The sequence below is a fragment of the Mauremys mutica genome, chromosome 4 (genome assembly GCF_020497125.1).
Source record: "Mauremys mutica isolate MM-2020 ecotype Southern chromosome 4, ASM2049712v1, whole genome shotgun sequence".
Lineage (NCBI taxonomy): Eukaryota > Metazoa > Chordata > Testudines > Geoemydidae > Mauremys > Mauremys mutica.
Window position 1 is genome coordinate 139833965 of NC_059075.1, and position 27237 is coordinate 139861201.

Genomic DNA, 27237 nt, shown 5'->3' on the forward strand with positions numbered 1-27237 from the left:
ACTCGCAGTGAGTTGCGGGGGGCTCGGCAAAGCTCCTCCGCGCGACGTGCGGGGCGGGGCTTCCCGGGGCCGGGGGCTGCGGACAGTCCCGGTGTGTGTCGGGGGGGGGCAGGGCAAGAGCTAGGGGCTGCCCGGGGCCGCGGCTGCGCTTTGGCCCGTGCGTTGGCCCCTCCCGTCACTGGGCACTGGGGGGTCCCTTCCAGGCAAAGGGGAGCCTCTCTGCCTGCTCTGGGCGCTGGGTCCCCCCGAGCCCCTTCCCCGGTGCACTCAGCCCGGGGACTGCCACCTGCCCCCGGGGTTTCCTCGTTCTCCGGGGTTCCTGCCATGGGGAAAATGCCTGGGAGGGTTGGCCCTGATTTATGTCTCTTGTGTTTCCCAGCTGTGTGGCTATTGCTGCCGGCCACGTCTTCAGTTCCCAATTTAAAGCCCCCAGGTGGGTGGGTCTGTCTGGGTCTGGGAAATCGGAGTAACCTCCCTGGTGGGCTCACCTGGTCTGTCGCAGCTCCGTCTTCTCACATGCATCTGGTGGCTTCAGGATCCTTCTGGTGTGCAAAGCTACTAGAATAAATATGTTCTGTTAAAACGGGCTTCTGTTCTGTCCACAGGTGACTGTGGGCCCCTGCCAAAGCTGAATTATGCTATTCCCCTCTGATATGGATCAGATAGAGGGCTTCCCTGTTGACACACAAGTTACATACAAGTGCTGTGATGAGTTTTTTAAAATGCCTGGAAAGTCAGACGCTGTAGTGTGCCTTTCAAACTCACAACGGTCAAACGTCAATGAGTTTTGTGGTTGTAAGTATTTTATTTCTCTGGACTAAAGTTCCTTGGGCTGCCTTTCACTTATGGAAAAAAAAAAAGACCATCCTTCCTATGAGTAATGTTTGGGACTGGATGTGCTCTGGTGAGAGAGTTTGCCAGGGTCCTATGTCATGGGGACCAGTGCCAGTTTGCATGATAACATTTAGAAGAGGGTGGAGTAAAGCTTGAAAGAAAGGAAGACTTCCCAGAGGGAGGAAACTCTCTCAGATTTGTTTAACATACAGTACTAATTACATTTTCAAATGGCTAAATATTTTTCTTCTTTTAGGGATCTTAACTTAACAAAAAGTTTATCTAATGTTTGCATTCTTAACTGAAACTTTTTATTATTTTTGATGAGATCAGGTTGGTGAGATCATCTCTTTAGGACCAGCTTCTGTTGGTGAAAGATAAGCTTTCAAGCTACACAGGGCTCTCAATATTACCTCATCCATCTTGTCTCTCTCATACCCTGAGACTAACACAGCTGCAACAACACTCAAGCATTCATATTCATGACCTTCTGTTTTCCTACAGCGATTACGTGTTCTTCCCCTCCTTACGTTGCCAATGGAACATACGATGGAAGGGGTGTAGAAAACTTTGCTTAATACTCAACAGTAACTTACAGATGTGACTGTGGGTTCCAGCTTATTGGAGCTGCCTCCATTCATTGTACAACAAAAGATAAAACAAGTGGAATCTGGAGTGGACCTGCTCCTAAATGCAAAGGTGAGTAATGTGTGTTTAGTGTCTTCCTCTGTCACTTTCTTGCACCAGGTAAAACTATTATTTCTAGGCACAAAATAACTTCAGTATAAGTTGCATGACCAACTTTGTTAATGTATTTTTAAATGTTTTCATCTTAATATGCACTGATATTTAGGAAACTATCACTGAGGGGCTGTTCATAACAGAACAATGTAACACTTCTGAATGTTTTTTATCCCTCCTTTTGCTGTAGACACAACTGCACGTGTCCTATTAAAGGGAAATGAAACAAGTGGTACTTTCTCAGGTGAGTTGGAAGAAAATGGGTTTGTTTAAAGATGTAGTTTCCACAATTTCACACTGTACATTACATTTTCATTCATTATTTCCATGATCTAACTTGTATAATTTTTGAAAATGTTAGTGGTAACACTGCTGTGGAATTTTGGGAGAGAACTTGGTTATCAATCTGCCCCTTATTCCCAAGCACGTCTTACAGTTGTATTTTCTGGTAGTTTACTAAATGTATGGCTTTGTGAACATAAGATGGGTGAAGAATACTGGAGGGGTTTAACAGGTACTGTCTGGGGTCAGTAATATGCTGATAAATGGGTTCAGAACAATATGGGGTCTGGAAGTGCAAGGACAGAGGTTAGAACAGTTTTTAAGAGAAGAGAATTTGCTCTGGGACAGATTCTTAGCTAGTATAAATGTTCATAGCTTCACTGAAGCCAGTAGAGCTGATACCGTACACATGCTGCATAACTATATTGCTATAAATACACAGTAACTTCCCCCAATAGTTGAACAAGAATAAACAAGAGTGTGATTTGGTGGTAGCTGTTTAACTGCTAGAAAATTAATTTGTTTTTTTTTAGAAATCCTATAAAGTACTGTAGTTAGATGTAATCTTCTTTGATATATTTCAGAGTAGCAGCCGTGTTAGTTTGTATCTGCAAAAAGAACCGGAGTATTTGTGGCACCTTAGAGACAAACACATTTACTTGAGCATAAGCTTTCTGGGCTACAGCCCACTTCATCGGATGCATCCAATGCATTAATCTTGCATCCAATGAAGTGGGCTGTAGCCCACGAAAGCTTATGCTCAAATAGGAACAATCACAGATACAAACTTATCAAAACTGGGCAGAGGTTAAAAATACCAACTTAGTTCATTTTATTCTATTCAGATTCTTATAATGCATCCAGTAACATGGTACCCGAGCAGCATCTGAAAAAGAAAATAAAAAGCAGACTGTATTATGTATCACAATTCCAAAACAAATATTTCACCATCACTTCCTCCCGTTCTTCTTCATTTCCCAAAGGTGACCTGAGGACACGAGGTGAGTCTTGTGCCCTATCTTGAAGGTCACCAAATCTGGGTTCTGGCAGACTAGAGGGAAGAAGTGAATTTTCATGCCTCGGCTTACAGCTAAAGCTTTCACTTCTCACATGTTTTTCTTTATTGTTAGGTAGTTGGATTACTCCATCACTGTTCAGATTTGCTGTACCCCTGTACGTTAATCAGAACTATTGTTCTGTCAGAACAAATGAAAGATCTATTTGACGACAGAGTTACATGGGAATCTCTGGAGTATTACCCAGCGCCACGTGCTTTCAAAACTTAAAATGGTCACAAGTCCCAGGGTTCTGTGGAAGTGAGTCTTTTTCCTTTTCTGTTTCAATTGATCTCTACAAGACATTCTTGTGCAGTTAATATAGTCTTCCGTTTAGCAGCTGGGTCAGAGTTCAGTCCTGGCTGCACTGATCTTAACATCTTGAAATATCTTTCTGTTTTAAATGTTTTGTTTTCAATTCACTGGATGTCTCCTTGCTCTATTATGAGAAGATAAATAGGAGTGCCCGACTGACCCCCTTATAATGTATCCAAAAGCAAGAGAACTTTATACAATACACATCAAAAACCTGTTTTTTCCCATGAACAATGAGGCAATGGCCTAATATTAATCTCCTTCTATACTAGCGAGATCTTTGCTATCCAGGAGAACAAGAGCATGGCAGAGCTGCTGCTATAACAGATTTCCAATTCGGTGCAAGAGTGGATTTCACCCTTGAAGAAGGGAGAGGATCAGGCTGTGGTGAATGACTGAGAGCTGCTGGCTGACTCTGGAAACTGAGCATCAAAGGGTAATTTCAAACTTACTCAAGGTTCATACTACAAAACCAAATACTCATAGGCAGAACTTTGAAACTGAACATGACCAAGGATGGGCTGTGATTCCCAGCCTTCCACACTTCAAACGAGAACCCAGCTCTGTCCCAGGTTTTAGTGTGGGGTTTCTGGATTTTGGGCCTACTGAAGTTTAGGCTGCTAAAATCTTGGCTTGATGGGAGAAATTGTACTGCCTAGATATCGAGTTGAAACAGATGATAGAGAATCTTGTTTATAGAAGGAAACAAGAAAGATACTAAAAGGGATTCCAAAGCTTCTGAGGGCCAATCTTGAGTTGATGTAAACAGTCATAGCGCCGCTGAGATCAATAGAACAACGATGAAGGATTTTGCCTACTGCTGTAGCGTGAGTTGTTTCTTGCTATGTAATGTTCCCCGGTCATGCTAGTACTGATAGGCCGACAGTTACTATTTATGGCCGGAAATGCAGTCCAAATTTCTGGACTATTGGACAAGTAATCAAGGAACCAGATAAACATGATTTTTATTCTTCTTTATTCAGGTACAAGTTAATTGGACCATTTCTTCCCAAATGTGTCTGGAAGCAAAAGTTGTGTGGAATAAGGTGCTTTCAGCTTGCCAATCTAATGGCTTTAAAAGGAGCTTGTAATGGCTTTAAAATGAGCTTGTGCCCAGAGATGTTGGCTTTGGTATGGAGCTGAGGTTAGAAGTTGCATAGATTGTTTTTCAAGGAGCGAAAGACTAGTAACCCTTATGGGTAAAGTCCCTCCTTCCCCTAACTCTGACTACATGCTTAAAATCTAAGGTCCTTTGGAATGAAAAAATCTCAAATCTTTTCCCAGTGAGCTCTCTGTAAACTTCCAAAAAAAACCCAAACAAACAAAAACGTTTGGACCCTTCTTGAGGAGGGAGGATCTGTAAAAATCCACAGCCTGCTGTCTGGTCTTGTATCAGATATGCTATTGGAAAAGTTCATGTAAGGGAGGTGTGTGCTCTGAGGCAGTGTCTCAAGGTTTGTGCTGTCAGCCTGGAGTCTGAGGCAATGAGCAGTGCTGGGGAAAGGGTGAGGCAAAACTTGAGAACTGTGTCCAATATCTGGTGGAGGTAATGCCTCAGATCTTTCTAAAATACAGTGGTAATTACACTAACAAATTGCTAAGTACCTTTCCCTCTTGGAATTTGGGACAAATAACAACAAGCCTTTTAAGTAATTAACTTTTTAACTGAAACTTTTTTGTTTAATATTAAATGTAATAATTCCTCTTTACTTTAGACTCCTGCTATCCCTAATGGAATAGATGGCAGAAATGTCGAAAACTTTGCCTGTGCCTCTGCAGCAACATAGATGTTATTGTGCTTTGTCTTTCATTGAAGAGGATCCATTTATTGTACAATGAAAAAACCAAAGTACTGTGGAGTTGGCCTGGTCTGAATGCAAATGCGACTAGCATTTAGTATTTGCCTCTCGTTCTACTGTCATGCACCGAGAAAAGTATTAATTACTAGGCAAGCACCTAAATGTGAGGAAATTGGTTCTTTTAGCTTAAACATCTCAATAAATATCTTTTTAAAACTGACCTTGTTGGAAGCTTAAGCTTTATGGAACAGCTGATTCACCATAAATAACTTCTTGGGAGCAATTCTGCCTCTCCTAGTGCCTGCATTTTTTTCCTTCCATACTTTAAAGTTCTAAGACACATCTCAGACCAGGGCATGACTACACTATATAAACTGCTACAGTGGCACGGCTGAAGGGCTGCAGGCACGCCACTTAGCATAGTATGCCGACGAGAGAGGTTCTCCCATCCACGTAGGTAATCCAACTCCGCAGGAGGCAGTAGCTAGGTCAGCAGGAGAATTCTTCCGTCAGTTTACTACTATCCACACCAGGGGTTAGGTCAGCCCAGCTGCCTGTCTCAGGTGTGAGAAATCTGTCTCAGGGCCACGTAGTTCTGCTGGTGTAAATTCCTAATGTGGGCCAGCCTTTCACCATACACTTGATATGTTTCTCCTTTGCAAAGCCTAGCTCTACGGTTATGCCAATCTGGAAATACCAAGCCCCCAACTTCCTGGGGGAAAACGTAAAACATTCTTTAATCTTGCTCTGTGCACAGGAGGATGTTGAGACCTCTTGCTGATTTTTTTGTTCACACCAGTATTTTCCACCAACGTTCTGGGTGATCTTTATTCATTCCCCAAGAGCAATTTTTCTCTCTCTAAACATCTGAAAGCAAGTTCCCAGAGTAAACAAAACAAGTTAAAAGTGGCTTGAGTAGATTTTCAGAGAGGACCTATATTTTTAGCCCTGCTTAGAGAAGCAGCATCATATGTTAGATTCTAGCCACATAGAGCTCGTGGGTTTGTAGACTTTAAGGGTCTAAACCCACTACCACTTGTGTAGTATCATGGGCAAACCATGCACCTGTAACACATTCTTTGAGTGTCATCCAGATTATTTTATATGTGTAGTTGTCACCCTGTTATGCAGATTTGTTAGTATGAAGACATGGATGTGGCCCTGGAAAGTTAGTTAGTGGGGATGGGTGAGGAACTTGAGGAAACTCTTCTGGAGTCCCCAACTTGGAGGCGGCTTGGCATGTGCATTCAGGGGGTTCTGGCAGAACTCAGTGGCTATAGAAGGGGGTCAGATCTGGAATTTGGTGGTGCAGATGTAGCAGGGCCAGTTCAATGACTCAGGGAGCCATGCAGGAGGACCCTACTGTTGAAGTTGATGGGAGTTGCAGGCCTTCACTACTTCTCAGGGTCTGGCTGTAATTCTCAGTAATTCAGTTCAGTTGACTCAATGCAATTATTCAGTGTTGTGAGCATATGAACAATGATCCATGGGCTCCCTACAGGTGAAAGAGCACTTTTAAGAATATTCTGCATGTTGCTGTTTTTATCTTTGCTCTCCCAATGCCATGGGTATGATGCTAACTCACAGCCAGAAACTAACAGAAAGTGCTGGCAGATTGTCAGAGATATTAGACACTGGTGCCTCTCCAAGCACTTTTTTTTTGTAAATATAGTTTCATGAAACCCCACAGTATTTATGCTGCCTCCCCACTTTTTAAAGAGATTTCCCATTCTGAATCAATGCTGTATTTTCCCCTTTTATTCTAGCTTGTGAGCCACCTGCACGCATCGCTAATGGATGGCACGACCGCGTCTGGGAAAATGATTTCCTTGTTGGCTCACGTGTGAGCTACTCCTGTAAGCATGGTTGGTCACTTGTTGGAGTATCCTCCATTCGATGTACAGCTGGTGATGGGGGAAGTCCGCGCTGGGATGCACCTGCCCCTGAGTGCAAAGGTGATTCATTTCTTCATCACACTAGAATGACTGAGATTAGAAAAGGGTGGAGGGCACATTGCAATGACCTGGGGGCTATTTAACATCTTAGCCCTTAAGTATTGACAATATGTAGAGTCATGGGCCAACTCACTGCAGATTCCTCCTTTGCAGCAGATCAAACACTCCCAGCTGGGATGCCCACTGCTGCGTTCTCTCTGCCCTGGCGCTCGTACACATGATCTGCCCTAATTTATGCTGGATCCTCCCATTCCAAACTTCCTGAATTCCTCCCTCAGATACGCCCCTCACCTGACCCATCTCTTAGTTTGTGGTTCCCAATCCAGCTGTCCTGATGATGAGACTTTTAATGTAGAATCGTCTCCGTGTGTGTGTGTTGTCAGTATGTTTGTGCGGACAATCTGAGACCAAATTGGAAAGACCCCAGTGGCTTGATTTTGCAGCAGGAATCTGGGGTAGAAGCAGTTAGCAGCATCTAGCTAGCACTCCATTGCCCCATCTGCAGTATTCCCATAATCCCCGGGGAGACCTGCCAGCAGTCCCAGTGTCACCGTGACTCGAGTGCAGGGAGAAATTACTTGCACATCTGCCTGTGGAAATAGAACTTCCTTGGAATGCACGGTTGAGAAAATCTGCAGCTGTTAAATAGCCATTACGATGTGTTTCCCAAGTGTTGGGATTGCATATAAATGTTGTGGCTTTGAATGTCTTAGACTTAATGCTAAAATTTTAGATGTTTGTCATTTCTCCTCATGAGTTTGCTGTCACAGGCCTATGGTTTGAAATGGAATAGTGACCCTCCCAATGAACAAGTCTCCCCCACGGCAAGTGTCTCTGCTGTGACTTCAGAAGAAAATTTACCTAACCCACAAAGAAGCCCTGTTAGTATGGAGTAAGAGTGTCCATGGGATGAGTTAGTGTGGATTTAGCTATTGCCCTTTTAATTCACAGCCTTGTTATTTCACCCTAATTTTCCCATGAATTTCCATGCAGACAAACCCTTTGTCTGAACAGAAACATTTTAAACCCTGTTTGTTGGTGTTTTTCAGAGATTCCTCGTTGTCCAAACCCAGTGGTTGAAAATGGAGAACAGATCTCTATAAGTGAAACTGAATATACAATTGGAAACCGTGTTGAGTTTCAATGTGAATCTGGCTACATCCTCGAAGGCAGCAAGTCGATCGAATGCCAGTCAAATAAGACGTGTAATCCTCGAGTGCCATCTTGTATTAAGGGTAAATATAAACACAGCTAAAGCATCCTGCTGAGGAAAAAATCGACTCTTATAAAACCTAGAAATGGCATCAGAAAAGATGCAAACCCATCAGATCTGTTTCTAGGTGGGGTCTATTAGAAAGATCCCCCCGGGGCATTGATTCACAAAGGCCTTTTCCCTCCCTGCCTTCTATCAAATGACCTCGCCCATCTCGGGGGAAGATGGATTTGTTGCTTATAGACTAATCTCCAGAGCTTTCTCTAATCAAGGCTTAAATATGCCAATCAATAGAGCTTCACATCCCTTTTCTTAGGAGACTATTCAAGAGTCTCTTAGATCTCACTCTCAAGAGGCTTCTTCCTAGCGTTCAGCCTAAACCTTCCTTTTCTTAATCTCCTCCTATTAGTCCCAGCTCAGCCCCCTTGTAACATCCTCAACAATTCTCCCCCTTCTTCACAGGTACGGGTGGGCAGCGGCGGTGGGATAGCGATTACACTGCGAGGGAGACGTGGTGGGATGGTGCAGCAGTGGGACTGAGGCACTTGTTGGGGGACTCAGAGAGGGTGGGTAGGTAGCAGGAAGGTTGGGCTGTTTGCCTCGGTGATTCTGGAAGGACAAAGCACCAGAGGAGGGTGGTTTGGCTAATTTACTGCCATGGGGCTTGATCCATCAGCAGTTCCCCTTAAAGAGAATTTACCTACACTTTAAACAGGATGTGCTGGATTCTTCTGTAACTTCTCTGGCTTCCCTGAAGCCACTCCTCTCACTCACTCCACTGAGAACCAGGGCAATCAGGCCTTACATTTGTCTGTCTGTGGTGTTTGTACTGTGCCAGTCACTGTGGTATCTTTGGCATCCTGCAGGATGGAAGTCACTATAGAAGCATAAGACGCTGTTGAGGACCAAGTTCTGCTCCTGGTTCCATTAGTATAAATCCGGGGTAACGCTACTGACTTCCATGTACTTCTCCCTCACTGCAGAGGAGGCTAATTCCACAATAGACCAAAGAGGCTATTTTAAAAAAAGGCCACAAATGTGCTTGGGAGTGAACTGCACGTTCACAGTTGTTCCAAGTCTGCCAATAAAACTTCCTTAAATGAACCAACAGAGCGCCTGTGCTCTGCTGCTCCATGTGGGGACTTTCAGCTGCCGATGACTCCAGGAAATGCCCATGATACACAGTACTGGGTGGGATTTCACTCGCACCCTTTTCTTGTAGAACTCATGATGTTTGTTTCTCTGGAGAGAGAGATGCACTGTGGGTTTGGTTTATAAACAAGCAGTTTATTTCTCTGCAAAACCAAAACAGCTGCAAAGAAGTGAACTAAGGGCATGGTTTACAGGCAATAAGCCCCATTCACCGTGCATCTCCCCTTTGCGCTGAACTGTCTTCTCTTCTGCCTTTTCCTTTCAGTTGGGTGTCCAAAGCCAGATGTGCAAAATGGAGGAATGGTCAATGCGTTAGATGAAAGAGTGGTGCAACATGAATGAAAGCATTACTTTCACATGCTCTCCTGGGTACCAATTTTCAGACCTTTGGTATCAGTCTACAACAGACAGTTTGACTATTACACGTTCAGCTGATGGCACTTGGACGGTGTTACCCAAGTGTGTAAGCATCACAGTCCATTTGGGTTTCTTGATGTACCCTGCCCAATTTCTCGTGTAAAACATAACACTGTCTGAATGTATCTTTGCTTCTTTAAAATAATGAGGTCTGTTTGGCGAGGGAGATAGATCTGCCATTGATACAACTTCAGTGGAAAAAATAAGTTGACCTGAAAGCAAACAAATCCCATCACTCCCCCACCCCAGCTCTTTCTTGTATTTTAAGGGAGGAGGTTTTCTTCCTTTGCAGTGGCTGCTCCATGCCCAAAATAATATAAAATAGGTAAAATGTGGTGGTTAAAAATCACAACAGGAAGAAAATGTTATGCCCTATTATGAAGTATAGAGAGAGGTTTTCAAAGCAGTCAGTGGTGTGATACGTGATGTATTTTCTGTTGGTCTGGGGCACAGTATAAAGCAAATACCATGACTGACTGCTTTAGTGAGCAATTGCCAGTTTGTTCAGCATTGTACAAGTGTAAATGGAGGCCAGGTTCCTGTCCCAGGAGTTTACAGTCCAGTGCCTGATACTGTAAATTGCTCAGAACTTCCTCAATTTTGCTTAGCAGTATCAGAGCCTGTAGAAGTTAAGAATTAAGGGCGCTCAGCATTTATTGGGATCAGACCCTAAGTCAGGCACAGACAGTATGAGACAGACACATGTAATAGGTGTATGTGCAGAAACTGTAAATGTCCAAAGCCTTCCCAAGATGGCTGTCAAAGCTGAGCGCCTTGTCTCTCTGCCTCTCAGCCATTGCCACCCACGCCTGCTGTCTCCAGGGCCAAAGAGGGAGAGAGCCCAGTTGCTCTGTTTCCCTGGCCCCTGGAGTCAGGAGGAGTCTGAGTGGCCAGGCTCTCTAGCTGCTGGAGCTTGGATGGAGTCTATGTGGACAGAGTCCCTGCCTGCTGGCTGGTGTGATCAGCCACGAAGCCAAAAAAATTCTATTTTGGTATCTCTTGATGTCGAATTTTTCTTGAAATCCCTTCCCATAAAAAATGTCAGGGTCGTTTTTGTTCCAGTTGAGGATGAAACTGTATTAAAAAGCACAGTATAATAATATGATGAACTAGGGATTTGATCCTCTTGTATGTTTGGGAGGGAGGGCTATAGTAAAAGTATTGAATTCAGACTCCTTTCAGTTCGGAAAGGGAAAGCAAGTTGAGAGAAACTAGATTAAAATGTACGGAAGTAAAACTTCAATTGACGCAAGCTTCAGACCCTATGCAGAATACACCAACAGCCTTGAGCTTTTGAGAAATCACCCGACTGTTGCATATATTTTACCGTAATGCATTATAACCCAAACATATTTAAAGTAGCGAATGGCAATTTAACTGACTGATAACCATGAACCTTAAGGGCAACTCTGTTCACAAATCCCTCTGCCCCACTGTGAAAATGTAAAGCTTAAAAACTCCAATTTTCTGCCTATCCTCTTATTTAAAAAGTCGGAAGTTTTTTCCTTCCCAAACTGAACAAATTTATTGTTGGTTCACATCAGTGCTGATCTCATCTGTAGCATTTCTATGTCCTCACACACACTCCCACAAATCGATGGTGAAAATTTAACTGTAGACAGCAACCCGCCAACCATTTCCCCATTGCATGATAGGGGTGTCCTCTAACCTATGCCTTTGTGATCGGGCAATTATTTCTGCCCTGTAGGGCTACAATAAAGTGCAATGTAAAAACTGCCGATTGTCTTTGGTTTTTATAATTTTCTCCCTTTGGCTGTAGAACAGGAATCTGCCCAGCATGTTTAGAGGCTCCTTTTCCTGCTCAGGAGTGAAGCACCAATATCTCCCCCAGGCCAGTGAGCCCTCACATCAGGGACTCGAAGGGGCATGGGACAGCCCCTCCTCTCACACCTAGAGGTGATTAGAGTTTAAACTTATTTGGCCATGTAGCTTAGGGGGAAGCTTGTCCTGCTACTGCCAGGGTGGTACCTGCTCTGTGGAATTACAGGGGAAGGTCAGTCTCCAGTATGGTTCAGTTTGCATCTGTAAGCCAGGGGAGCATTGAGTCAGATACATCCCCGGTGTAATGACATTAGCGGAGGTGAATGGAGGAACAGCAGGGATGAATTTGATCCACAGGATGAGTAGAAAGGATCCTTTGGTAACTGGACTGCCTCTTGTGTTTCAGAAATCATCCCTGTTTGGGGGTGCTGATCAGCACAGGGTGGTGTAGTGCTGGTGAATCAGAATAACTTTGTGATTGTCCCCAGGGCAGAAAAATAACAATGCTGCGTTTCCCTTCCACTGAGACACCTTAGCTGTACAGTGCTGCAACGGCAGGTGCTTCTCTCTGCAAACTTTACACCAGCCAGCAGCTCCCTCTGTAAAGAAAGAACAATCATGTGCAGCCTGCAGGGGATGCTGGACATTAATACCCCTCTGTCTCGTTCTTCTGATGCCGCCCAGCCTTTGGAAGGAGGCAGGGGGAGGAAATGCTGTCACCCCCAGGTGTTTCCTATGCTGAGGGGGTGACCACAGCCTGCCTCTGTTACGGTACTAACTGCAGCTGCATCCGGCTCTACCACTTGCACTGTGCCATGAGAACAACACTACAGAGGGGGCTGGGCAGCATGTGCACCCTCTGCCCATCCCCTTCCTGGGCCCCTGCAGCGGCAGCGCACAGACTCCCACTTCCCCTTGCATCATGTGCCTATGGGTGGCCATGCCTGGGGTCTGTATTGCATAGGGCGCAGGGTGAGGAGCGGCCGCAGCCCTGCCTGGACTGCGCTGTCACCACCATTCTCTGGGAACTCACCTGGCACCATTATGTCACTTCCCTCTGGCTGGACTCTGCGGCTCCTGGGGACCCTGGTACTCATGCCGCTGCCTGGGGGAGCTCTCAGTGAGTAGGAAGATGAGCCTCTCCCTTCAATCCCATGCCCACCTTCTCCCCTCTTCTGGCTTTCCCCTACGCTCACACACCTTGACTCTCCCTTTGCTTCCCTCTGGCAAGCTCCTGGGCGCTTGTGGTTGCTGAAGATCCCATGCCGTTCTTACCGCTCTGATCCTGGTTTCCTGGCCAAATTCCAGCTCTGCCTTGCTATGTTTCTCCTGCAGTTCCAAATGGAGACGGTGCTTTTCTTTCCTTAAGGCCTCATTCCACAAAGCTCTTAAGCACGTGCTTAACTTTAAGCACATAGATAGTGTTGACTTCCATGGGGCGACTCCCATGTTTCAAGTTGAGCTCACACTGTAAATGCTTGGATGCTACAGGTTGAAAAGAACTGTTTGGCCTGAGCAGTTAGCCAATACGCATGGTCTTGCAGGCTGTTTCTGTTAGGAGGAGAAATCGATGATGGAGCTCGGTATTTCCCTGATGTAATCCTGTTTATTCACAGAGAAAGGAGACAAAAGTCCTGATTCCCTGAAACAGTAGGAATCACACCGGAGACAAGTCTTTTGCTCACCGTTCCAAGCCTCGTTTCTGCCAGCACACTACTGAAAAGCTCCTGCTTTCCGTTTTCTCTCAGACCACATTACCGGTGCATTTCTTGCCATCTCCTTGGCTTTCCTGCTCCTTCTTTGTCTGCTTCTGGCTGCCTGGGCAGGTTCTCTCTGCCTGTTCCCTGGGCGTATATGTTCACGGACATACGCGCACACACAGCCTTTGAACAAAACTGACCAGCCTTGCGTGCAGCCTGTGTTTGGGCAGTGACTCCTGCATAGCAGTGGCAAGCTGCATCGACACTTTTCAAAGACACCGTAATGGCCCAACTTAAATGTATACCACAAATTAAAAAACACAGTAAAAGAACTAAAAAAGAGCCACCGTGGCTTAACAACCACGTAAAAACAGCAGTGAGAGATAAAAAGGCATCTTTTAAAAAGTGGAAGTGAAATCCTAGCGAGGTAAATAGAAAAGAGCATAACCATTGCCAAATTAGTGTAAAAATGTAATAAGAAAACCCAAAAAGGCGTTTGAAGAACAGCTAGCCAAAAACTCCAAACAAAATGTTTTTTAAGTACATCAGAAGCAGGAAGCCTGCTTAACAACGAGCGGGGCCCCTTGATGATCGAGATACAAAAGGAGCGCTTTTAGACAATAAAGTCATTGCCAAGAAACTAAATGAATTCTTTGCTTCAGTTTTCATGGCTGAGGATGTTAGGGAGATTCCCAAACCTGAGCCATCCTTTGTAGGTGACAAACCTGAGGAATTGTCACAGATTGAAGTGTCACTAGAGGAGGTTTTGGAATTAATTGATCAACTTTACAGTAACAGGTCACCGGGACCAGATGGCATTCATCCAGGAGTTCTGAAAGAACTCAAATGTGAAATTGTGGCACTATTATGGTTTGCAACCTGTCCTTTAAATCAGCTTCTGTACCCAATGACTGGAAGATAGCTAATGTAACGCCAATATTTAAAAAGGGCTTTAGAGGTGATCCCGGCAATTACAGACTGGTAAGTCTAATGTCAGTACCGGGCAAATTAATTGAAACAATAGTAAAGAATAAAATTGTCAGACACATAGAAGAACATAAATTGTGGGGCAAAAGTCAACGAGGCTTCTGTAAAGGGCAATCATGTCTTACTGATCTATTAGAGTTCTTTGAAGGGGTCAACAAACGTGGACAAGGAGGATCCAGTGGACATAGTGTAATTAGATTTCCAGAAAGCCTTTGACAAGATCCCTCACCAAAGGCTCTTATATAAATTAAGTTGTTATGGGATAAGAGGGAAGATCCTTTCATGGATTGAGAACTGGTTAAAAGACAGGGAACAAAGGGTAAGGATAAATGGTAAATTTTCAGAATGGAGAGGGGTAACTAGTGGTGCTCCCCAAAGTTCAGTGCTAGGACCAATCCTATTCAACTTATTCATAAATGATCTGGAGAAAGGGGTAAAAAGTGAGGTGGCAAAGTTTGCAGATGATACTAAACTGCTCAAGATAGTTAAGACCAAAGCAGACTGTGAAGAACTTCAAAAAGCTCTCACAAAACTAAGTGATTGGGCAATAAAATGGCAAATGAAATGTAATGTTGATAAATGTAAAGTAATGCACATTGGAAAAAATAACCCCAACTATACATACAATACAATGGGAGCTAATTTAGCTACAACTAATCAGGACATTGATCTTGGAGTCATCATGGATAATTCGTTGATGATGTCCACACAGTGTGCAGCGGCAGTCAAAAAAGCAAACAGGATGTTAGGAATCATTAAAAAAGGGATAGAGAATAAGACAGAGAATATCTTATTGCCCTTATATAAATAGATGGTAGGCCCACATCTTGAATACTGCGTACAGATGGAGGTCTCCTCATCTCAAAAAAGATAGACTGGCATTAGAAAAAGTTCAGAAAAGTGCGACTAAAATGACTGGGGGATTGGAACAGGTCCCATATGACGAGAGATTAGAGAGGCTAGGACTTTTCAGCTTGGAAAAGAGGAGACTAAGCAGGGATATGAATAGGGGGTTCTAACTTCTAATAGTGATCAGCATTTCCCTGGCACCTGATCAGTGTGATTGTGACCGGAATAGGACCACTGCTAATGTAATTGCTACTGAGCATAACTGACTTGGTGAGAGAATCTCCATGCGGGATCTGCAGTGCGCAGTCTGCCCAGCCTGACTGAGGCTGGGTATACAAGCTGGCTCAGGAGCAGGAGTGCTTCTGGCTTGCTTGTGGGGATGTGCACTGAACTGACACCTATTGCAGTTGTGCAACCAGTTTCATGTTTTGATTTTTAAAAAAGAGGAAATTGTCACGGCAGCCTGAAGCTCACTGAGCTGAGACAGCCCCATGATGCTGCTGTTAAATGACTTTACCATTGAAAACAGGGATTCCGGTTTAAACCATTCTATAATTTGAAATTAACTAGAGGTTTGGACACTTGGTTACATCTGTAGGCTGAGATCATTGCTCACACCACTGGGCTTCTTTCATTCCTCCATTCTCCACCATGAGCTCCCTGTGAGCCACCCTCCCATGCCCCTCTGTTTTCCACAGGCCAGATTGAAAGCCTTGATGGGCCATAGTTTGCCCTCCCCTGTTTTAAACGGTACTGGGAGAACAGGCAGTGTTGAGATCATAGAATCATAGAATCTCAGGGTTGGAAGGGACCTCAGGAGGTATCTAGTCCAACCCCCTGCTCAAAGCAGGACCAAACCCAACTAAATCATCCCAGCCAGGGCTTTGTCAAGCCTGACCTTAAAAACCTCTAAGGAAGGAGATTCCACCACCTCCCTAGGTAACCCATTCCAGTTCTTCACCACCCTACTAGTGAAAAAGTTTTTCCTAATGTCCAACCTAAACCTCCCCCTCTGCAACTTGAGACCATTACTCCTTGTTCTGTCATCTTCTACCACTGAGAACAGTCTAGATCCATCCTCTTTGGAACCCCCTTTCAGGTAGTTGAAAGCAGCTATCAAATCCCCCCTCATTCTTCTCTTCTGCAGGCTAAACAATCTCAGTTCCCTCAGCCTCTCCTCATAAGTCATGTGCTCCAGCCCCCTAATCATTTTTGTTGCCCTCCGCTGGACTCTCTCCAATTTATCCACATCCTTCTTGTAGTGTGGGGCCCAAAACTGGACACAGTACTCCAAATGAGGCCTCACCAGTGCTGAATAGAGGGGAATGATCACATCCCTCGATCTGTTGGAAATGCCCCTACTTATACAACCCAAAATGCCATTAGCCTTCTTGGCAACAAGGGCACACTGTTGACTCATATTCAGCTTTTCGTCCACTGTAACCCCTAGATGGTAGGTATTATGCTAGAAGGTGTTAATGGCTGAGATCAACCAGTTCTTTGATCTATTGACAATTACCAGATGCAAGAAACTGTTTGTTCCCCATCTGTCTTCCAATTGTCCACATTCCACCAAAACGAATAGGCTTCTGCCTCCGGATGCCTATAATGCTCCCAGCAATTTTGGCCTTGATTGGATGTGGTGTTCAGAAGTTACCATGTTACCAACATGCAGAAGAGCTCTGTGCAAGCTCTAAGCTTGTGTCTCTCACCAATAAGATATTCCCTCACCCACCTTGTCTCTCTCTAATATCCTGGGACCATGACGACTAGAACAACACTGCATGTTACAGACAAACAGAAACACCGTCTGGTTTAGGTTAGGGCTTTGCATTTCCCTTTCTAATTTGAAACGCAGGCTAGAATCGTATAGTGACTGCCACCCATATTCCCATTTGTTTTTCTTGTATTTTCTATGCGGTTTCCTTGCAATGACTGAGCTAAATTCTGGGCAATGGGATTGCATGGATCTGAGCGAGGGAGAGTAGAATATGGACCTCTGATTTTCCCCAGCTATGTCTCTCACATCACATTCTTGTAGAGGAGATTTCACCTCAATAGGTTTTCCTGGCTAAGTATGTCATTATATTCTTCATGTTTTACCCTTAGGTTATTGTGTTGATCCACCTGACATTCCCAATGCTGTTTGGAAGACTGATGTTGGCACATTGATTCCAGCCGGGATGGTGATTAAATATGGCTGCCGCCCAGGTTATGAGCTGATCGCTGGAATTAGGCAAGGGAATGTAACTTGTCTTCAAAATTCGACCTGGTCTTCAGCTCCGAACTTTTGTCAGAGTAAGTGTTTGGCCAAATTATCTTTGTTTTAATTGAGCAAATTTAACACCAATGGGGAGATTGTGCTTATAGTCAGCTTGTGTATGGTTCAAAGTGTAGAGATGGGATGAGAGAGAAGGAAGGATAGTTAGGATCTTCTCTCCCTGCTAACACTGGGGATTATGGTTAGCAACTCGAGGTGCCATCCTCACTCCCAGTCTGGCCCCTTTATGACAAGTAAAAGGTCCAGAGTGACAGAACAGGTCTTTAAATGCCCTGGATCTGCCCAGAAGAGAACTCCACCCAAAGACAAGAAAAGGGCTGTCTTCCCAGGATCTTCTTGCAAGGCTTCGGGTAAGTGGTGTGCCAGTGGGAGGGGTGAGTTGGCGCATTTCAGAGCACATAGCACTGTAGAGATTCTGGATAAAGCTGAAGCAAACCCATAGGCAGCTGGGCACAGGTCCCCAGGGCTGTCTGTGTGGAGCAGTCCAGTATTGGGAAGGTAAAACGGTAGCTTAAAGTTTGCATATACCCCTGGGCTATGAATTCCATGTTGTGACTCTTAAAATCTGCCACCTTTACATTTCTATGCTTATAGACAGATCTGTTGCCTCCATCCACCATCTCCATCTTCACCTAAAGTAGATAGCGATCAGGATAGATCACAGCATATCACCTGCCTTCTTGTACACAGTATGGTCATAACACAGCAGGTGCTAATCACTGAGTCTATTTGTGATGAAGGCCAGAAATAGTCTGCCAGCTGCAATCACAACAGCTGCCATAAGAACAGTGAAAATGAAGGCCCTTGACCCACATGCTGTTTCTGTCCAGGAGAGAAAACTTTCTCTAAAACCAAGCCTCTTTAGCAATGTCAAGGAAATGCCAATTTTCTATAGCTTGCAAAGCTTTCAGCTCCACCTGGTAAAATGAATCTGCCGCCACACAATTGTCTTTGCTGTGATTTAACGCTGTTGCTGTTGTTGGTGTTTCTCAGAAGTTCGTTGTCCAGCTCCAGATGTTAACAACGGGACACTGAAACCGATGCCTAGACCTGGAGAGGAGACCTATGCATTTGAGGACAGAGTTACAATTGAATGTGATTTGGGGTATGGTATCAAAGGCAGTGTCAACGGAAATGCTCAGATTCACTGCAAACATGATGGCACATAGGATCCTGCTGTACCAGTTTGCGAACCAGGTCAGTATAAATGGTGGAGAACAGTGATTCTTCCAACTCTGCCCTGGTGGCTGCTGTCCCTGGTGGGCAATCGTCAGCCCAGCTGTGACTGCTAGGCCAGCCTGAGTAGGCCCCAGTCCCCTACAGGCTGGGACCCTGAGATTCAGTGCATCTCATAGCAGCCTTTGTTACTGGGGGTTGTATGGAGCTCCTGGTACAGATTAAAGATGCTATTCCCCCTATGCTCCTCTTAATGGAGGATAGTGGTGCAAATGCAAATTGCAGCTCTGTGTCTGTTGAGGGGCGGAGGGGATCAGATCTCAATGCTCAGTACCTGAAAAAAGATTTAGGCCTCCAATTATTTTCCAAAGGCCTTGTGAGGATTTTAGTCACTCAAAGGCATTTCCCAACCTGTGGGTGTATGTACATGAGGAGCTCTGGGACTAGTTTACCATCATGCTATAAAATGTGTATTAATTCCATGGGTGACCTCCAACAACTAAAACCAACCACTAAGAACATTATATTAACCCTCAGACCTAGGGCTATCCCCTTGTGTCACCCTAACTAACCTCCCCCTTCGCTAGTTTGGAAGCAATGTGCAGCTGGGGATAAGGATGGCTCTGTGTATCTAAAGGAAGGTTCAGTTGTGGGGGTGGGGCTGAGGTGTTTGTTGGGGAACTCAGAAGGTTTGGTAGCTTGGAGGAAGATTAGGAAGCTGGGAGAATTTTGAGCAGCTGGAGGAGGTTCAGATCTGGATTTGGAGGAGTAGAAGTGTAACAGGGTGTAAACGGGGTGGTACTCACCCCTGCCGCGCCTCCTGCTGGTCGGTCCCGGAATGTCCCTCGGTCCGGCCCTGGAGCGCCCCCGGCAGGCTGGTGACCCGCCCGTTCTCTGGCCCCGGCGTCCCTCCCTGGACCCGGTGCCCGCTATCTATAATTGGGTCTCCCCCTCCCAGGGGAACCCCGCGCTACTATCCCCGCCTTGCCTCAGTAGTGGCTACTGACAGTCATGGTCTAGCCCCACACCCTGGGGCAGACTGCAGTATCAGCCCACTCATCACAGGCAATAGGGGTTTGGACCTACTGCTTTGTCCTACCCCTGGGTTGTCCCTTGCAACCCCCAGTACCTTTGGCCCTTCGCTAGGCCGCAGCCTGGGGCTGTCCTGGCTAGAGCTTCCCTGGCTCCTCAGCCTATCCCCCAGCTCTGCTTCCCTCAGGTATCTAGCCTCCAGCTAAGCAGCCAGGCCCATCCCTCTCTGCAGGCAGAGAGAGACTCTTTCTGGGGTCTGGCTTTCCTGCCTCTTATAATCCCCAGGGCTTCAGTTTGGGGCGTGGCCCCAGCTGCAGCCACTTCCCCAATCAGCTCAGCTCTGTCAGGCCACAGTTTAAACCCCTTAAAACCCCGGAGCAGGGTCCACCCTGCTACACACCCTCCCCCTCAAGAACCGCTCCACCGGGGGAGGCAGGGTGCTCTACCGGCCCAGGCTTCTCCTTAGCTGGACCCGCAGGGAGTCTCTTTCTCTCCGCAGGCCCTCTATTTCTCGGAGAAGCCTGTCCACTTCCCTCAGGTTCTGGGTCCTCACCGTAGACCTCCCTGGTCCCCTGTGGGTTTCCCCGCGCGTTTGGGTCCCCATGTCGGCCCTCCCGGCCGTTGTCTGGGTCCCCCGCTCCCGGCGAGGCTTTACCGGCCCGTCCCCCCTTTTCCTCAGGGGCCCTTGCCCCTTGATAGGGGACGGAGTATGGGAGAGGAAGCATGCTCGCCGCCTCTCCCCTGCCTCAGCCCCTTTTTTGTGGGCTTTGGCCCGGGGTCTGGGAGCCTTATGAGGGCACAGTCTCTTTATGTGTCCCCGCTCCCCACACGCCCAACAAGTTCGGAGGCCCCCTGTTAACGTCACAGGGGGCACTCGAGTCTGGTAGGGACACTCCCTCCTTAGAACCCCCACCCCTGGGGATCATAGGGCCTTCTGGCCTGTGCGGCCCGGAGGTGTCCTGCCAGCCGTGCCTGCTTCTCTTCACTGTCCCTCAGTTTGAAGGCCAGGGCTTCCTTCTCCTGGTGGGCTTCCTGGAGCTCTGCTTGTGCTGTCCGCTGAGCCCGCTCCGCGGCCTCTAGCCGCGCCTGCAGGTCCTGGTCCTCCAGGCAGTCTTCCTGACCCTTCACGCTCAGGGTCTGGGTTCCCACCGTCACCTTGTCCACACCCACCTGGGTCCCGGCCTCCTGCTGGGCCCAGTCCATTTGGGTCTCTTTGTCAATGACCTCGCTGGCGATGGTCTGGGTCTGACCCTCTCGCAGGGTCCCCACCGTCCCAGCTGCGGTCTTCACCACCTCCCCTGGGTGGTCCACTGGCCGGTCAGCCACTCTCTCGGCTGCCGCCAACTGTGTTACCCTCGCCACTAGGGGGCAGTCCTTCTTCAGGTGGCCCTGCTCCCGGCAATGCCAACAGGCTCCCCGCCTCGGTGTTGCCCGGGCCCCCTGCTTCTTCCCACTGTCCCTCCCTGGGCCAACGCCTCCTGGGTTGCCCCGGGTCGTGCTCCTCTGGGCCAGGCAGTCCCTCCAAAAGTGGCCCCGCCTCTCACAGGCCCAACACACCCGCAGCCGCCTGGGTTCCCTCTCCCAGCGTGCTGTCTGAGGGACTGGGTTTCGTCCCAATCTGGGGTGAGGCACCCTGCCCCCAGCCCCATAGGGACAGTCTCTTTTTATGTGCCCACTCCTGGCACAGACAAAACAAGTCCGTCTGTCTGCCCTAGGCCTTCTGGCCCTAGGGCCGGGCTCCTCTCGTGGTCCTCGGCGGTCCCTCCTGAAAACCTGCCGCAGGAGTTTCTGCATGGCCCGCTGTTCCTCCACCAGCTGGGCCAACTGTCCTTGGAGGGCCCATCGCGCCTCCTGTAGTCCCCGTGGGTCGTCAATCCCCTTCCTCTGGGGTGCTGACTCCAAACCCCACCCAGGGGCTACACCTGGAGTCTCCACAAAGAAGACCCCGGGATAACAGGGATCCATCTCTCCCTGTCCTGGCCCTTTGTATCAGGGGCGGTTCTAACGGTCCTTGGTCAGGTACCACTGTAAACGGGGTGGTACTCACCCCTGCCGCGCCTCCTGCTGGTCGGTCCCGGAATGTCCCTCGGTCCGGCCCTGGAGCGCCCCCGGCAGGCTGGTGACCCGCCCGTTCTCTGGCCCCGGCGTCCCTCCCTGGACCCGGTGCCCGCTATCTATAATTGGGTCTCCCCCTCCCAGGGGAACCCCGCGCTACTATCCCCGCCTTGCCTCAGTAGTGGCTACTGACAGTCATGGTCTAGCCCCACACCCTGGGGCAGACTGCAGTATCAGCCCACTCATCACAGGCAATAGGGGTTTGGACCTACTGCTTTGTCCTACCCCTGGGTTGTCCCTTGCAACCCCCAGTACCTTTGGCCCTTCGCTAGGCCGCAGCCTGGGGCTGTCCTGGCTAGAGCTTCCCTGGCTCCTCAGCCTATCCCCCAGCTCTGCTTCCCTCAGGTATCTAGCCTCCAGCTAAGCAGCCAGGCCCATCCCTCTCTGCAGGCAGAGAGAGACTCTTTCTGGGGTCTGGCTTTCCTGCCTCTTATAATCCCCAGGGCTTCAGTTTGGGGCGTGGCCCCAGCTGCAGCCACTTCCCCAATCAGCTCAGCTCTGTCAGGCCACAGTTTAAACCCCTTAAAACCCCGGAGCAGGGTCCACCCTGCTACACAGGGCCAATTTACGGAGTCAAGGCCTGACCTAGTCAATGGAAGCTGCAGGCATTCAGCATCTGTCTGGATCATCATGATCATCATCATCATCATCTCTGTTTCAGTGCTGTTCACGGAGCATGTGAATTACTGTCACAGCAGCCGAATGGCCACATAAACACTTAACCATCTTTTCATCATTTTTTGTGTGTGCTGTCCTGATGCCATTCACAGCAAGAGATGAACAGCGAGATAGCAGGATGTTGGATATACCTGGGGTGTTCTTTCAGGTATTATGGAAACACTGTTTTTTGCTGTAATGGCATCAGGAAATGCTGGGAATCTGTCACCTCCTTTTCTTTTTAGAGATTTTTATCTACTGTATAAATGTATTTTTCCTCTCTTCAATTCTAGTTTGTGCCCAACCCCCGAACATCTCTCACGGCCAGTACTATGACTGGGGCAAGAGAGTTTTTGTTGTTGGCTCATCGGTAACTTACAAATGTGACAGAGGCTTCTCACTTGTTGGAAAAGCCTCCATTCAGTGTGTCGCTGGTGATGAGGTCACTCCAACCTGGAGCGAGCCGACCCCTCAGTGCGAAGGTAACTCATTCTGCATTACACTAAAATGACTCATACTGGGAAAGGGTAGAAAAGACTTTTGAATGATTTGGTGCAATGTGTCCCCATAACCCATCCACCCTCTGTCATCCCATTGCTGACCCCTCTTTTCCAGTGCCTTAAAAGTTCCCAGCAACCTACTCCCTGAGACGCATGCTGCCGGTTTCCTCTCTCACACAGCACCCTTATATGTGATCTGGTGTTTGACCCACATCCAAGCTAATGCTTGTCCTCCTTTCACACTGATTTCTCGACCACCTGTGCCTGACCCCTGTTCTAGCTACTGGTTCCCAGTACAATTGTCCTGACAGCATCTTCTTAAATCTATAATCCTCCCTGTCTGCAGTAGACATTTGCAGAAACAGTCTGAATCCAAAAAGTTGAAATGACCCCGGTGGCTTGACTTAGCAGCAGGAAGCTGCAGGGAGGAGCGGGCAGCATGGAAGGTGTTCATGTATTGAATGCTGCATTGTCCCATCTCCAGTATTCCCATAATCCCCCCAGGAGACCTGCCAATAATCAAATTTAATCACAAATCCAGTGCAATAAGAAATGATCTGTTGCGACTGCCTGTGGAAATAAGAACTTTCCTTAAACACAAAGGTCAAGAGCAAGATTAAGAAAATGTGATGTTCTTTTGTGACCATGCGTTTTCACAATGTTCAGATTGCTTGGAAGATAGATCCATCAGTCCTCTACGTGTCTTGGCTTTCATTGTTCCCTGTCTTAGACTGAGCACCAACCTCTTTGCTCTTTTCCCTCAGTGGTTGAAAATGGAAGGATGACAACAAAAATATTTGTATTTACATATCATGTCACTCTTGAGTTTTTTTGTAACAAAAGCTACCTAGTCAGCGGCAGCAAAGAAAGCCAGTGCATAGATGACAGTAGATGAAATTTTCCTGCATAATTTTGGGAGTGGGATGTATATAACATGGGAAGTATATTTGGGAGTAGGATGTATATAATGATGAGCTGTGCTCTGACCACTTCTCTGACATACACGCTCAGATCCTGAATAATTACAATATATGGAGAGGTGATGCGGTGCCAGCACATGCCTGGACAATGGAGATCTCTGAGTTCGAATCCTGGTTCTGCCATTGTCTTCCTCTCAGGCTTTGGGCAAGTCTCTTTGCTGCTCTGCCTCAGTTTCTCTGTTTGTTAAATAGTTTCCTTCGTTATTTGCCTTGCAGAGGTGTGGGGAGGATTAATCGGCACTTTAAGAAGACATGCACTAAGTAATAAAAGGATCTGGAAAGCCTTGTTTGGTGTTTTGCAGAGACTCAGTGTCCAGTCCCACGTATTCAACATGGAAGCCTGAAATCTCCACTTCCACATAACTATACGTACAGAACCAGTGTAATGTTTCAGTGTGATCTTGGTTACATCCTCAGGGGCGCTGGTAGGATTCAATGCCAAGCTGATGGCAAGTGGTATCCGCAGCTACCCGTTTGTGACCTAGGTAAGTGTGTGACAGAGTAGGGTGATGCTTTGTGGGGTGTCTATATTGGAGCAACTTTCTATAGTCTATAAAACTCATTCTGTTGCATGTCGTAACATTGAGTGAATGTGATATGAATGGTGTGTAATAGATTGCCTGTCTTTTCCCCCCCGGCTTCCTTTCTTCCATTTTATGTCTATCTAGGCTGCAGCCTTTTTCTTTTGAAGTTCCTTTCCCACTTTCTTTTGTGAATCAAATGAGCACCAGAGAGTTCAGACCTCAGGGGAAAGCATTTGGTGAGAAAAGAGACAGGGGCTAATTGCCTGGGCTTAATACTGAAAGACCATGTGCAGCTTGCTGCGGAGAGCAGAGTCTGAGGCGAGTCAACACCAGATAAAAACAGCTCTGAGTTTGGGAGATAATTCAAGTGCTGGGGCAGTTAATCTTCATCTGCAGCACTAAACTGGGAAGACTGCAGAGTGGAAAAGCTGGATTTTGACTTCTCGGTTTTTGTTCATGGAATGTTTTGGTGCCTGTCCTTTCCCAGCTCAGGGGAGGACAAAGAAAACACCTTTCACGCAAGAGAGCAAGAAAGTGCCTGTGACTTTCATTTTACAAAACCTAGATATGCCACCTGAGGTATCCGTGTGACAGCACAGAAGATGGAGATTCCTTATTTTCATGTGTCTACCTCTAGAAGGGTATGATGAGAATTCACTCACCGAAGTTTATAAAGCTCCTCAGAGTTTTAGGCATCCAATTATTTTCAAAGGGCCTTTTGAGGATTTTAGTCACTCAAAGGCATTTTCCAAGCTGTGGGTGTATGTACATGAGCATCCCTGGGACTAGTTTACCATCATGCTATGAAAATGTGTATTAATTCCATGGGTCTCCTCCAATGACTAAAACCATCCACTAAGAAAAACTATATTACCCTGTATACATGCAGACTCACCCCTTCGGCGCCTCCTGCTGATGACGTCTGGGAATTAGCTCAGTTCCAACTCCGGAGCGCCCTCTGCAGGCCAATGATCTGCCTATCCTCTGGCCCCTGTGTCTCTCCCTGGACCCGGTGCCCTTTTACATGGGGGTGCTGCCCCCTTGGCAGTAACCCCTTTCTCTCAGGGACTCCCCTCCCTGGGAAACCCCCACCCTCTATACCCACCTTGCCTCAGTATATGGCTACTGCCAGTCATTGTCTAGCCCTGGGGCAGACTGCAATATCAGCCTACTCATCACTGGCAAGGAGGATTTGGACCTGCTGCCTTGGCCTACCCCTGGACTGCTCCCCGCAACCCCCAGTACCTTTTAGCTCAATGCTAGGCTGCAGCCTGGGTTTTTCCAGGCTGGAGCTCTCAAGCTCCTCTGCCTTTCCCCAGCCCTGCTTCACTCTGGGTATGGCTACACTTACGGTTTGCAGCGCTGGTAGTTTACAGCGCTGGTCATCCAGCTGTGTAGGAGCAGCGCTGGTGTGTGGCCACACTCACAGCTACCAGCGCTGGTGTGTGGCCACATTTGCAGCATTAGCAGCGCTGTTGGGAGTGATGCATTATGGGCAGCTATCCCAGCATTCAAGTGGCCGCAACGTGCTTTTCAAAAGAGGGGGGGTGGGGTGGGGTCTAGTGTGACAGGGAGCGGGGGGAGAGAGAGAGGGGATTTTTGGAGCCAACACTGTGTGTTTAGCTTCCTGACTTGAAAAATCAGAACATGTTTCCAACCCCTTAGTCTTAACTCTTAATTGCAAACAGCTGCAGCAAACACAACTCCCCGCTGTTTCATTCACTCTCCCTGTCTGCCTCTCATCTGATTGTTTACAGCCAGGTACAGATGATCACAGCAAACAGGAGCTCTGTTTGTTTTTTAGATAAGCGGCAACGGAGCTCGTTCACAACAAAACAAAGAGAGGCTGCATAACAAAACAAAGAGAGTAATTTATAAAAGCATTCTGGGATACACCTTATACCCTGGAGGCCAATCACAGCGCTGGTGTGTGGCCACACTTGATGACCAGCGCTGCAGCACCAGCGCTGGAATCCTTATTCCCCATGCTGCGTGAGGTGTACGGCCAGCGCTGCAGCCAGGGAGTTGCAGCGCTGGAAGTGCCCTGCAGGTGTGGCCACTTACTAATTGCAGCGCTGGTAGAGGCTTTCCAGCGCTGCAAATCGCCAGTGTAGCCATACCCTCAGGTACCTTGTGTCTAACTCCCTGTAGCCAGGCCCTTCTCCCTATACAGGCTTTTTTCTCCTGGCTTCCTTGACCTTCTTATAAGGCCCTGTTGCTCAGTTTGGGGCATAGCCCCAGCTGCAGCCACTTCCCCCAATCAACCAGTATTTTACCTTGCCCATCCCAGCCCTCTTCTGGGCTGTTTTAAGCCCTTCAGGACAAGAGCAGGGGACCACCCTGCTACATACCCCTCAGACCTAGGGCTATCCCCTTGTGTCACCCTAACTAACCTCCCCCTTCGCTAGTTTGGAAGCGATGGGCAGCTGGGGATAAGGATGGCTCTGTGTATCTACAGGGAAGGTTCAGCTGTGGGGGTGGGGCTGAGGTGTTTGTTGGGGGACTCGGAGGCTTTGGTAGCTTGGAGGAAGATTGGGAAGCTGGGAGAACTTTGAGCAGCTGCAGGAGGTTCAGATCTGGATTTGGAGGGGTGGAAGTGTAACAGGGCCAATTTACGGAGTCAAGGCCTGACCTTCTAGTCAATGGAAGCCGCAGGCGTTCAGCATCTCTCTGGATCATCATCATCATCCACGTAACCATCTTTTCATCATTTTTGTGTGTGCTGTCCTGATGCCATGCACAGCAAGAGATGAACAGCGAGATAGCAGGTTGTTGGACATACCTGGGGTGTTCTTTCAGGCACTATGGAAAGACTGTTTTTTCCTGTAATGGCATCAGGAAATGCTGGGAATCTGTCACCTCCTTTTCTTTTTAGAGATTTTTATCTACTG

The 27237-nt window shown here is 47.3% G+C and overlaps 1 protein-coding gene and 1 long non-coding RNA gene across 2 annotated transcripts in view; both read left to right on the forward strand.

The window, feature by feature from the left end:
* Positions 1-375: 375 nt before the first annotated feature.
* On the forward strand, positions 376-5190 carry LOC123369865. The gene is made up of 7 exons (XR_006579162.1): positions 376-795; positions 1339-1533; positions 1766-1819; positions 2703-2858; positions 2988-3173; positions 3500-3663; positions 4943-5190. It is a non-coding gene; the product is annotated as an uncharacterized LOC123369865 (long non-coding RNA).
* A 985-nt stretch (positions 5191-6175) lies between these two features.
* The window catches only part of LOC123369075 (complement receptor type 2-like), a 49530-nt gene continuing 28468 nt past the window's right edge, over positions 6176-27237 (forward strand). The window contains exons 1-7 of the mRNA XM_045014440.1: positions 6176-6194; positions 6793-6891; positions 8031-8216; positions 17191-17379; positions 18356-18472; positions 22636-22824; positions 24125-24307. Coding sequence (XP_044870375.1) covers positions 6176-6194; positions 6793-6891; positions 8031-8216; positions 17191-17379; positions 18356-18472; positions 22636-22824; positions 24125-24307 — 982 coding nt within the window. The remainder of the gene's footprint in view (positions 6195-6792; positions 6892-8030; positions 8217-17190; positions 17380-18355; positions 18473-22635; positions 22825-24124; positions 24308-27237) is intronic.